We start from the raw sequence: 13,446 nt of genomic DNA, 5'->3' as shown, positions 1-13,446 counted from the left end.
ATTGGTTTTAAATGATTAGTACATTATTACTGAATCAATATTCACAAAACTGACTACAAAGCTTTCTTACTAACCTTTTCACTAATATCGAAAAAGATGACCTGTGTTCTTGATGGTTAGCAGTCCCTAACCACAGTCTCGAGACTCACAAGCCCAGCATTGGCACTGCACAAACTCAAAGCTCATGCAGAGTAATTGTGCTGGCTCTGAAAATTCTGGATTGTGCATCATTTCCTGGCAGTGCTCATTTTCCGTGTGGTAGCGATATTTACAAACAGAGCTTCAGCGTAAAAATTTACTGTAGCCAACTTCGCGTAATGCATCCGCTCGCTATTCAAAAATACCATTTCGAATAGAAGCAGCCATGTATCTTTAATGTTTCAAGCCAGGCTTCTTGTGCAGTCTGAAATCTCATCACAGCTAGGCCAATGCTTTGGACTAAAAACAGCATCAAAACAACCCCAAGATTTAGTACCTTAGTCGGTCAATCGAGTTTGGTAGGTAGAGGTGCTTATCAGAAACTCTAGTACAGTACTATCATCCACTACATGAAAATCTTAGATGCATTAGGTTTGTCAGTAGTAGAAAAAGTGATCTTTCTCAGGTACAAACCTAACTGTCCTAGGGCCTTTGAAGGGTTAACAATTGAACAATTGAATGCATAAACCCAAAACATACCTGCTCCTTTTGTCTTGCACTGAGTCTCCATGACAGAGCTGCCTTTCTCTGCGTGTCAAGTTTATTGAAGGAAGCAGTTAAGTTCCTTAAGTACAGAAAATTTTTTACAGAGGAACAGTACAATCAAACAACTTACCAGACTCGCTCATTTTTGTGTTTTCAGCTTCAAACCTGCCTGGAAGTGAAAGAGCATTACAATATAAATTTTAAGATTTTAAAACACACAACCGAGAAATTGGTATAAACAAAACAGGTGGAATTTAAGGACTAATTTTTCTTCATTAGACACAATCTTAATGAGAGCCAAGAGAAAATAAAGAGAAGCAAAGTATAGAGGCCATTATTTATAGTAATAACTGTTGTAGGAGTTACGCCCATCGGGCGGATGGCATAATACGTGCTGTGTAACATGTTGCACCATCTGTGACACTATCTGTGACAGACATAATTTCAAAAGGAGCAGTGAACACATAAGCCGAACAGTCATCGACAATCCAGCGTCCACAAGTGTGGTGTGTGCCCCGTCGAAGCGTAGGTTAGTGGTAAACCTGGTAGCCTGTGAGTTTCGTGTAATTTGAGTGCCTTCATTTAATGTCCATCTATTGATGAATTTTTTTAGGCTTTCATCAACTATTTCCATTCCTCAAGGGAAGATGTCCCGAACCCTTCACTGCGATATACAAATGAAGAAATAATTGTGGACTAAGAGACATCTTGCTTATGGCAGGAACTGAACCTGTAAGCTTTGAACAACCGATTTAATCCTCTACCAATTGAGCTATGACAACAGTCGTCCTCTTGTTAACTTAATCGGGTATATCTGTAGTACACCCCGTAAAGTAAACCAGGGCACAACCACTGCCGTAACTCAACTGGCACAGAAGCTCGCATGGGCCTCAAACGGAAATGTCATGGACATGCAGAATAAACAAAAACAAGAGCGGTAATATTGTGACAATGCTTGTCAAAGATCTTGATACAGTAACACAAAACCAAGAACACAATAATACTGGATGAAACACAGGCAAAGTGTTGCTCAAATCACAGGTTAAGTCCACAAAGGAAAAAAATTGGAAAAAAATCATTTGATTAACCAGCCCAAGCATAGTGGACAGTGCAAGTCACTTGCTACATGGTCCTTTTTATACATATTTGTAATAATTCAATATTTTGAATTAGTCTATGGACAGATGTGTACTTTCACAAAGTACAGTGAATACTATCACATTGCGTACATTATGCAAGTAAAATACCAGCACAGGGCTCCAGCTTGTTTGAATTCGCAAATGAGACAATAATATTGGAATCTGGACTTTTATGTCCCAAACCTACAGTATGATTACTAGGGATGCTGTCATGGAGACATTGAAAATTTTGACCATCTGGAGTTCATTAACGTGCACTGACATCGCACGGCCTCTGACATGTCACCTCAGTTGCAATGGGACCACTGCGGCCGATATCAAACTCAGCTACACCACTGCGGCGGACACAAATGAAACGTGAAGTCCACATAAAACCACTCGCATGTAAGCTTTTGAGACACCTTAAAAATCACCGAGACTGAAACTGCAACTTACTGTATAGTTCCTCAGGCAGTGGCATGCTTGCTAACGAGTGGTTGACGCTTCCGTTCTCTTTCTCTCTTTCAACTGCACTGCAAATCAAGCGGGCATGCAAAGCAAGAAGAGGCATTTCCACCACACAATACTTGAAGGAGATACGCTAGAATAAATTTTAATCAGTTTACCGTATTTTTTCGGCAAACAACTCGTTATAGAATCGAACCACTATATTCATGAAACGCGAGACAGAATGAATATGCAAATAAACAAGTCGTGTCGCCCCTGCATTCCAGCCTTTCTCCCCACAGTGAAATCCGTGAAACGCATGTACTAACTTTCTCATCCTATCGGTTATTTTTCAGCATTGGCTTGCCTTTTCACCTGCAACCCTAACGTGGCCTGTTCTGCCAGTGATAATTTTAGGAGATGTAATTCCCGACATTTTCTGAAAGCAACATGCACTTTACAGATTTCTCCCATCTTGAAAGTTGTGGTTCAACACTCGGACCTCTCCAAAAAGACAAGGGCCACCACCGATTGTGCTTGATGCAATTACAGACATTTCAGTGTACACGAGAAATATGAGAGGCAGGCCCGCAGCAAAAAACGTTTTCGGAGACCCCGGCTACGGGCTTGATAAAAGGTCCATGCAAACACGCTCCTGTTACCCTTTCTCAAGGTGGAGATGAGAAAAGCAGTCGAGAAATCCACTGTCCACATCCCACACGCCATTGGCCGCCTTTTCAAATGGCAGGCACTCGGGGTGAGCAAGGCGGTAGTATATCTGGAAAAAGAACAGCATACAGAAGACCAGTACTAGAATTACGCAAACTACTAGTGCAAGTAAATGCTTCTATTATATTTCTTGCAAATTTTAGTTTCAAGTTACACTCTTCATTACAATGAAACAATGAAGCCAAGGAAAGTGTAGGGAAGGTTAATTGTTCTGTTTCAAGTGTATTGTAATAATTAAGACATTAATGTGAGGAAAGTGAAGTGGACGAACTTGCCACTGGCCGGAACTGAACCTGGGACCTTTGGATACGAAAGTTGCAGGTTTGTCTCCTGCCAGCTGAAAGTCAGCCGTATTTACTATCACATCTATATCACAATTACTGCAGTACACCCAGAACAATACAGCTAACATTCCCAATGCCTTCTTTGGCATTGTCGTGTACTGGTTTGCATTATGGTTGTGTCAAACAAAAAAATGAGCTGTCAGAAATTCCCTTCCTTCGTTTACTCAACATCATAAGTTCACATTATGAATAATAAACAGCTTTTATCCCTCTTTTCAATCTACAGTGAGCTGAACTCTAGCCACGAATGGGATATTACAAAGAAGAGCACTGAGGCATCCCTGCTTCCAGGTTGTGCTCTTTGTTGGGCTACTAAACAAATATCACGTGGACACTCTGCAGTGATTCTCCGTAAGAATCAAAACCAAAACTTTCTAAAGAGTAGCAGAATGTTCCAGCTACCAGGTGCTGCACTGGTCGATCAGTACACAAGCAACCTTTTGCTTGTTTGACGAAAAAACATCGAAGAAACCAATTCTCTCATTTCAACCTTTACGTTCATGAAATTATGGCGAACCAATGTCACGATGGCCAGTAAACTTGTTAAAAACCAGGAAAAGACCATGTTCTCTTCGCAAAATTGTGAAATTTTGAATTCCTCACATCATCTGTCGACAAAAAATGTCAACAGTTTGCAAAAGACAAAACTATTGTCAAATGCCATTTACCTTTGGCAGCAACAGAGCCGACCAGTTTAAAGCATGTTTCCTTTTACAATAGTCACCATATTTGTGGTGCACAATATACCAGAATGTTAATGTGCAAACTGCAATAAAACTACATTATTCATTATCAATCTAGTATTTCAAAAACTATTTACATGTTGTAACCCAACAAGAACTATTGCAGGAACAATTTTAATTTCAATCATCAGTACAAAGGGCACACTTCTATGCTTCTGCTTATTATTATCCCTTTATGCATCGCTTTCAGTCATACAAATCATCACGCTGTTTTCCTAGAATTTGTTCTGTCAAAGTGATAATAGAGGTAAAGGGGGACCAATACCACCTCGGCTAGCAGGAAGTCCCCTAATCAAAAAATTGCCTGCGAAGTAAACCGCCCACTTCTCAGTTTGTTTTTTAAATATGAGAAATGAGAGTGTCATTTAAAGAGTATCCTAAAATATATTGATGCGCCCTCTTAAAAAAAAGGCTGCACTTACACACATTGGCTGACTAGACTTTGAGCACTTGTCATGAGACGACACATGACCATTCGAAACAAGGCTAGAAGCTGATGCCCTGGAAAAAAAAAGAGGAATAAACGATACAAGTTATAAAAGAAACAAAGGTTCCGCGATCTTCTTTTGCAAAAATGAGTGGCCTAACAAGAAGCACTGAGTAGGCATTCCATTGTCAGTGTTCCGAGTTTAAATTCATGTTTACATATTTTGCTGCGTCCCATCATTTTCCTCAGGAAGAAAAGGCGGTAAGATGGCAGTCATTTGCCATCTCCACAACCACACCACCTTTGTGGGCAAAGAGGGGACATCAATGCACGATGCACGCTGGTCAATGGAGCTTCAGATTGTGCCAAGCGGCCACAAGGTAAAGCCTGGTAATGAGGTTTTATACGCGGTGGCTTTAAGTTGTGTTTCATGACCTACGCTCAGAGCCATGACGCACGCGTGATGTAGCTCCCTTCTGTGCACTTTCCAATATGCCACTGGTATGAGAGAAAGCAGGTGAAATGTGTGACGGGTCTTTTGGACTACACATTGTTGATAAATTTGAAAAATTTTTGCAGCAATCAATTTGTCAAGCAATGTACTGAGATACTGAGGTCAATTGACGATAACTTAGAAAAGTGGTTAAGGACCACCTTGAGGCAAGTTTCGAAAATGTGTGCTGCGAAGCAGTAAAAAATGATAAAGGTCAATACAAATTGAGAAAAGATCCTTACAACCCAGACATTAATGGCTTAAACAGGGTGACATAATAAATAAAAAAAAAACAATAAGATCCATCATCCTTCACGAGAGAGAGTAAAGCAAACCAAGGATTCCGGTGCCCACCTTGTCGAGTCTGTTGACCTCAAACAGGCACCGTAACGTAATGAAGACACTGCAAGTAAAGATGTTGCAAGTCAAACATTTCACAATGATAGCCTCTGTTAAAATTGATCCCACTAAAAATATAGTGTACCTACATGGCTTTTCTTGCAGGAGACACATGGCAACACTCTCTGCTCTCCTCCGGAAGAACTGGAAGACAGAGACAGCAGCCATAAAATCAATGCAGTTATGCACACATTTAGATTTGGTGACATATTACATGAAATGAGCTTCAAATTCACAGGTGTAACTTCATTAAGAAATCTTTGCTGCACTTCTTTGGATAGCACTTAGTAAAAACTAACATGTTGTTACAGTATAAAGTGAAAATGCAAGCCAGGTTCCATAAGTGATCCAGCTTACTATAACTTTCAGTATTGCTCAGATAAAAAAATTATGCTGCAAGAATTGTTTGCTCTTGAATATTTTAACTCACGAACTACCTGTCGCATTGTTTATACTTGTCCCACTGTTACACTTTCAACTAAATTTCTTATTCACTTCTTCAGATCTGTATTCTTTTCATATAGTCTAAACCACATAAAATTTTGAAGTACTATTCATAAATGCCCACTTGAATGTAAAACACGTCAGCATAAGTTAACCGAGCGAACAGTTGGCTCAGAGACTAAGGAAAGAAAATGAGCGTAGAACACAGGGGAAAATGAATTAAGGCCATAGCGATGAATGCAAAAGGGAACAATGGAAGCCTGATGTGGAGGAGAGTAACAATTGAGGAAACACAGTGCTGCATAAATAGAGGTCTGTCTACAGTGAAAAGAGGAGGCGTCTCAGCAGCGCACTGATGCCCATTCGCTGATGACTCAATCGGTAAGAAGTGTCGAGAGTACGTCTGCCGACGCCGTAATTATTGCCGCTAAGTTATTGCTGCTAAGATGTGCTCCCACATTTGAACTTGCAGACTGGGGAACTCAAGTCATCTGTTGTTAAAGCAACATGCTGTTGACGTTTTGTGAAAACAATCTTGACCCGATCGTTTCTAATGCGATAAGGCAACATCGCTCACCTAGCTGTTTATACACTACGGAATGTCGTCCTCACTGGTGACTTTTCTTTATATTCACGTTATATTTAAAGCATGTCATTTTGAATAAAACACAACACTTCTGAAATGGTTACGTACTACACAAAGAAAGCTTGGGTCATAAATGCACAGTTAAAATAGCCAAATGCCACAGGCTGCACAACACATCTGCACAAATAAAAATACATAAAATAAAAGCAAAAATATCTTGATAGCAAAAAAAAACAATAAACTTCACACTGTAACTAATCACCCTAAGTCACAAATACAATCTACAATTTTTATCATTTCTCAGAGCGGTGGTACATTATTAGTATCCTCCCCCTAAAGCAAAACCCCTTTTGGAATAGTTTAAGCATTTTCCGACCAACTTAACGAACACAGAACCATGCCACCAAGATTACGATACATGAGCCAGGATGTGGCCCGAGCTCAAGAAATTCTGGACTATAGACGCCTCTCTGACGCTGCATTGTCAAAATAAAGACTTTCATTATCTCTCTTCCTGCAGTTAGTTCTGAAACTTACCACCAGAGGGCCTTTATTGGCTTCCCTACTAGCACTAAACTTGGGCACAAGCACGACAGAGGGAAGCAGGACAGTCCAGTTCAGTTCTGGAGCTTTACACACCAACCAGAGTTCTTCAATCATACTGGTTCCAAAACTACATTCCAAAACATAGGCATGCTCATAGCCAATTCTGCAGTGGCCTGCAAATTGTCGCACCATCTGGGTGCAGTACCGCAAAACATCAAAAGCCACGGAGCTACCCTGCATGTGTTTCTCCGAAGCTGCTCAACGCTGCATGCAGCGCCGGCGCCGTCACAAGCGTTCCTTGCTCAACAAATGACGCAACACTAGCAAAACCCCGCGATTTCGCCCAATGGCGAGTTCGGATCTTGATATATGAGGCCCATGGCAAGTTTCGAAACTCTTATGATTGATGAACTCTGCAACACTACAATATAATCATAGGACGTGCCATTTGCGGGTGACTCCAGATAAATTTGGACCAGCTGGAACCGTTCATTGTGGACCTGAATCTCAAGTACACGGGCGCTAGTGCATTTCACCCCCATCGAAACATAGCCACTGCCATGGAAGGGAAACAAACCTTCCTCTTCAAACTCAGTGGCTCAACACAATCAGCTAAGTTGCCATAACACGCATCTAAAACAAGAAACCAGTGCTTGTAAGGTTGATCACCTTGTACGAGACGTACAGCCAGTAGATGCAGAGGATGAAGCCTTTCTTCCAGATGTCTCGCAATGGCACCAGGCCAAGCTCGTAATCCCTCTGAAATGGGATCTTCAGCTCCCTGGGCTGAAAGCAAGGTTAATTGCTGCTTTAGACATTCCCACGTCATTTCTACATACATTAACTGCAGCAACTACATTTCATTATCAAATAATTCCAACACCGCTTGAAATGTGCAATGCTTTGTTATTGCAGGGACCACTAAAGCCAAATAACAATTTATGTCAAGAGTGAAAGCGCGATGTTTGACAACATACAAAACGTCAATTTTAACAGCAGAACCCTACTTGTCGTGAAATTAGGTTAAATCGCACAACGTGCGCCACAAGTGGGACGAATTTAAAAAATGACCTCGATGACATGAGAGCGTCCGACTACAATCAATCACTAGTAATCAAACCAGCTGCAGTAAAAAATACTTTGCGTGCATTACGTAATAAAATGCTGCTTGTCCATTTCCGTTTGATTTATAGAAAAAAGAACCGCCTGAAGTTACTATAAGGAATGGCACGAGTGGTTAAAACTTCCGTTTTCGCCTGGTTAGGCTGGATAGGTGGTGCCATCTAGCGGGCCCAGCGGGGCCCAAGCAAGCAGAAGATTGTTCAATGGCTGTTGCTGCTTCTGTGGCTCCCGCTGCTTTCAATCTGCTGCTACTAGTGTCTTTGGCCACACAATAAAGGCTGTAAAAGTTGGCCACGGCAACAGTGATGTCAAAAAGACCACTTTCAGACAGGTGATATAAAGTGAACTGACGTTATGCGGACCACTAAAACCTGGTTTTGTTTCAATACAAGCACTTCCTTGGCCCAAAAGTAGCCCCATGAGGTTCCTGGACCGCTATTTCAACAATCAACATCCGCTTAATATTTGCCTTTCATGTCCCTTGGCTAGACAGCCAAGGGACACTTTAGTATAGCTGGACCTTTAGTTTCCAGCTACACAATACATCATGATACAAGTGTAGTAGACTCTCATTAAACGAAAATCTGTTACATTGAATTGCTGCTTAAATAGAATAAGTGGTTCTGACAAAGTTCGTTTTGTTCTTGCATTCTGCACCCTTATTCATCTCTCTGTAAACGAAACTTGTGCTAACATTCAATGTTCCAGATGTGAAGCATAATATGAGCGAGCTTGATCCTGTGGCGTCCGCGCACCACTGCGCATGCCCATCCCCTCCCCCTTCTTTTTTCTCTCCTACGCTCCACCCACCCCTCTCTGTCGTTTCGCAACACTGATGCAGGGAGCTTCTGCAAGCTAGTCTCTTCATTGAAAACCCTGACTGCTCACACTTCCCCCATGTGCATTGTTAAACAGGAGATTTCTCCTGCTCATTGTTGAACACTAAAAATTCGCAGCGTGCACTTTAACTAAAAGCGGACTGTGGGCCTCTATGTGCAATCAGAGTCTTCTGTTTCTCATTTCCCCTTAGTGGCGATTGGCATGTTCCAGTAAAAAACACCGGTCCATCTCTGCATGCATTGCACCCCCCCAGATTTCTCTGCAGCGCAACGCTGCGGTGAGTGCCAGCATCAATGTCGCCGCCTGTGTAAGCGTCAGGGCCCGCTGCTTCGCATCTACACATGGCTCCCTTCAGTGGGAGATGGTGCAACTTTTTTTGCCACTATTCGACTTGAACTCAACTGAAAATGAGTCTAACAATTTACACACCCCTAGTAATATTCTAATTGAAAAAAAAAAGTATTTTCAATGAATTATACTACACTGCTTCAAAGAAATGTTATGTGACTTGTACATAGCCTAACTGAACGACAATAGTCATAAAAGGAGCTGCTCTTTGCTCTTTCCGTATGTCTCCATAAATGCACGGAAAATGCTATATACTATTTATTTCTTTATATAGCGTTTAAACCATGTGCCATTCTCGATTGGTCACCGGTATTATTAGCAGAAAACGTTATCATCATCTCTCTCTTGTTAACATTCTGGTCCATTATTACAAACCATTTTCAGGGAGAGCTGGAGGGGGCAAAACTCCCTGACCAGCCCTCTGGCCATGCAAATACTAGTGGCACTTAGGTAGGAAAGCATTCTTTTCCAGAAAGTCCTTCTTTCACATAGTTTTACAAGAACGGTCAGAAAGTTATACAACAAAGCACAGAAGTTTCAAATGTGAAAGCAATGCAACTTGACCGAGAGGAACAGGACAACAGAACAAAACGAGACTTTCTATCCTGCACCGAAGGCCCACAATTGCTTTTCACTACGGCAAAACAGTCCGCTGGGGTGTTATCACCTCAAGGCTAGCTGGCAAGGATGAAGGAAGGAGGATGAACAGGGGGTTAGCTTGGCAAAGATGCAATGAAGGCCAGCTCCCCGACAAGCAGCTGGTACTATGTAACTAACTTACAAGCGCAAAGGTGCTAGTTCACGAGCTTTTCCAGATAAGAAATACAGAGAAAACAGGTAGTACTATCAGGCAAAAAGACAAAAGGATATGTTATCACGTCCCGAGAAGCGCCGATAAGCTGTCTGTCAGGAAAGTAGACAGTGCAAGCGAACACGCCCACTGCCCAAGCACTCCAAAAAATCAATAGACCTCTTCACACAGCTTTGTTCCAACTTCTACAGCATCATGCTATAACACAAGACTATACTAAGCATAGGTTGTCATATTTTTGAAAAGAGGATTGGTTGCAAACTGCCATTTCTGGACGTTTCTACGAAGGCACACTTTCTCATACAGCCGCTACATTATACAAATTAGCTTGGTTTGGCTTAGTTGGCTTGATAAGACCACAATACTGGCAATAAAGAGGCAAGTGCAAATACCTAAGAGTTCTTTTAATCACGCAGTTCCTACACATCACAGGAAGCCTCCACTATTATCACAATGGCATAAGCTCCAAAGCATGTCACATGATCAAACAAACAAAAGAGGGCAAATTTGGAGGGCTCAATTCCCCTGCGAGACCATGCATTAATAAGAATTAACAAACACGAAAGTCAAAGAAAGTATAAGTAATGTTATTTGTATTAGTTATGATGTGAATAAATTAAAATGCATGATAAGGGAACTTGCCATGGGCAGGGACCTCACCTGCAACCTTCGAGTAATGCATTCAATGCTCTACCAATTAGGATGCGGCAGCTTTGGTCATTGGCTAGTTCACTTTATAGGGTATTTATTACCTATATCTGTGCTTTTAAACATAGCTTTATTAATTCAAGAGATTTTATGTACCCATAATATTAACACAGTTTCCATAGAAAGAAATAGCAGTCTGTGAACATAACATAAACTGAACTCTGGTTCTCCAAAGATATACATACACTAGCAATAACATTTCTGGTGTTACCTTTACCTTCATTAAATTATAGAGTACAGAGAGATGCCAAGCAGTTGCTTGGAGAGCAGCTAAAGATTTTACTTGAGTGCGCTTTCTCTGTTAGCAAAGTTGAAAACCTCAACATTGGTGCAAAGAACACCGCATGCAAACCAGGAGCCAGTTGAATGTGCCACCACAGTTTTTTACAGCCTCAAATGCAAACGTCAAACCTCATGAAAGGCAGTGCACACACACAAGAACCTGTGCGAAAAGTGGTCACGGTAGCACAAGAATGTTTAAAAAATAAAAACGGGAAGCACAGACCTCGTGAGGTGGCTCCTTTTCGGTAGCTAACTGCAGGAATCTCTCCAGTTCAGGGCTGAGCCTTGGTAGGTTTAGCAGAGTACGCACCAAGTCCTTGGCTTGGCACTTAATGCGCTGAGCATGTTCGGCCTACAAGGCAACCAGGTGAGCGTGATAGACGAGGCTCATAGCTAGCATTCTTTATGTCCCAATGTCTCTGCTGGGTGACCACAAAGACTGATATTTCTATGCATATACTTAGACAACTTTTCTCCCAACTTTTTGTTGTTCTTTGTACAAATGTAATCCTTACAGCCACATATATATAAGAACTCATCCTAATTTTACGTAGTATGGAACGGTGCTCGAGCTATCCAGGGTTAAAGAACGAAATTAGCACAGCTTTCACAGTTTCTGATTCCTAATTATCATTAGAGCCAATAGCCGTGCTAGTTGTTCCACATCGACAGGAACTGCACCATAAGACAAGACACCAGAAAACAAAGGCGTTTGTACGATTACTTTTCTTGCCTTGTTTACCATTTTTTCATCATGCATTTCATAACAATACAAAGAGTGCTTGTTAAGAAAAAGTGAGTTTTTAAAAGACAAGTAAAAACATTGCACTTGCATCAAATGGGCAGCCAGCTGCCAGAGAGTCCTCGATCTCTTGCAGAGCAGATTCGAGCATGTCTTCGTACTTGCTGAGCGACTCGTGAAAGCTTGCCTCAGAGATGGACGATCCATTCAATTTGTCGCGGTGCTGCTTGCACCCTATGTTTACTTGTGGCACAAGAGAAAAAAACTAGATGTTATGCTGACTATTGTGTAAAGAACCACGACAGATAATGTAAGTATACCTTTCACCAAAAAGGTCAACAGTTAAATGTCCTTAAAAATAAAGCTGCAGCACACATACAAATAGTTTAATCATCATTATTAGCCGATTTTATTTTTCCTACATGATGAAGAATTGCAGTAAAAAGAATTGTCCCCCATATCTATTACCAGAAAGTTTTTACGACGTGCCGAAAAAAGAAACATCTCAGATTTACTTAATTCTAGCAATCTGCTAGGTCTGTCATTATATCAGCTTCTGACTTGATTCAACTGTGGTTTCACAAACAGCGACTGGATCAGGAAGAGCTAAGTAAATTAAGATACAGGCATAATAATTATTTACGTATCACAAGGATTAATGGTATTTCATTGTAATGAATTTCAGGGATAACACTAATTACAGCAAGCATTCAAACACATTTTCACAGCATGTATAGTTTGAACAGTATGAAGAAATGAAAGGATAGCTACATACATCTTCTAGTGTGCTTGACATCCTTAAGAAGATTTCTTATTCCTTGAACAAAATATTTGATGTTGTACAGCTTCAGAGCTAAAGATGCCTTGAATAGGAATGTCCAAGAAAGGGCAAAAAAGACAAATGTCTCATGAACAGAAATGAAACACAAAGATCCTACAAGATCAAGCAAAGTCAAGTTTACAATACCTCAATCAGTGCAGATCGAATGTAGCGTGCATTTTTTACCAATTTCCTGAAAATTAGAATAAATTTCCTTTAAAAAATGCTGCAAGGTGCATGAATGACTGAAAACGTTATGATTATCAACACAACACAGCTTCAAAGCACTTGCTATACTAAAGAAAAGTTTATATGGTACCCTAAAAATAAGCTTAGCATAGGTGAATACCTCAGCTTGTCAAAACCCTATATTAAATACTACACTCCCGGGTCATATTACAATACACACAACTTCACAATACCATACCCTTTGTCAGATGATGCATAGGCAATACACATGGGACGAACAAAACCCCTTGCTTTGTGATCCAACATGACAGAGTAGTTGACAAGTATGTGCAGATCATCTCGTATACTAGGCATCAGGATCTGGCTGTCGAGCTTGGGGAATGTTGATGAACTGAAAAGATGAGGAATTGTAAGAAAACCAATACATTATTTATGATTAGGTGCGATGCATAACCAGCGATAAACTTAGGAATGCACAGGCTAACACACTGCTATTAAAGCAACATTGCTTCATATTGCCTATACTGCAAGCTCCAGGAGTTGTGTAGAAATTCAGTCATAGCTTGCACTGACTTCATAATTCGATCATAAAAAGGGTGAGTGAAAGATTAGCAATTCCAAGAC

General features: G+C 40.9%; 1 protein-coding gene across 10 annotated transcripts in view; it reads right to left on the bottom strand.

The window, feature by feature from the left end:
* The window catches only part of LOC119174494 (uncharacterized), a 38,526-nt gene that overhangs the window by 22,387 nt on the left and 2,693 nt on the right, over nucleotides 1-13,446 (bottom strand). For all 10 annotated transcript variants that reach the window (XM_075895539.1, XM_075895541.1, XM_037425417.2 and 7 more), the window contains exons 4-16: nucleotides 13,061-13,213; nucleotides 12,781-12,826; nucleotides 12,589-12,676; nucleotides 11,905-12,056; nucleotides 11,295-11,423; nucleotides 7,630-7,746; nucleotides 5,474-5,528; nucleotides 5,340-5,388; nucleotides 4,488-4,566; nucleotides 2,912-3,027; nucleotides 2,259-2,335; nucleotides 815-853; nucleotides 679-726 (exon numbers count right to left, since the gene is read on the bottom strand). In XM_075895539.1, the coding sequence (XP_075751654.1) occupies nucleotides 679-726; nucleotides 815-853; nucleotides 2,259-2,335; nucleotides 2,912-3,027; nucleotides 4,488-4,566; nucleotides 5,340-5,388; nucleotides 5,474-5,528; nucleotides 7,630-7,746; nucleotides 11,295-11,423; nucleotides 11,905-12,056; nucleotides 12,589-12,676; nucleotides 12,781-12,826; nucleotides 13,061-13,213 (1,148 nt within the window). The remainder of the gene's footprint in view (nucleotides 1-678; nucleotides 727-814; nucleotides 854-2,258; nucleotides 2,336-2,911; nucleotides 3,028-4,487; nucleotides 4,567-5,339; nucleotides 5,389-5,473; nucleotides 5,529-7,629; nucleotides 7,747-11,294; nucleotides 11,424-11,904; nucleotides 12,057-12,588; nucleotides 12,677-12,780; nucleotides 12,827-13,060; nucleotides 13,214-13,446) is intronic.

The sequence above is a fragment of the Rhipicephalus microplus genome, chromosome 5 (assembly GCF_043290135.1).
Source record: "Rhipicephalus microplus isolate Deutch F79 chromosome 5, USDA_Rmic, whole genome shotgun sequence".
NCBI lineage: Eukaryota > Metazoa > Arthropoda > Arachnida > Ixodida > Ixodidae > Rhipicephalus > Rhipicephalus microplus.
The sequence above is the reverse complement of the archived record's forward strand: the minus strand, read 5'-3'. Positions and strand labels throughout refer to the sequence as shown.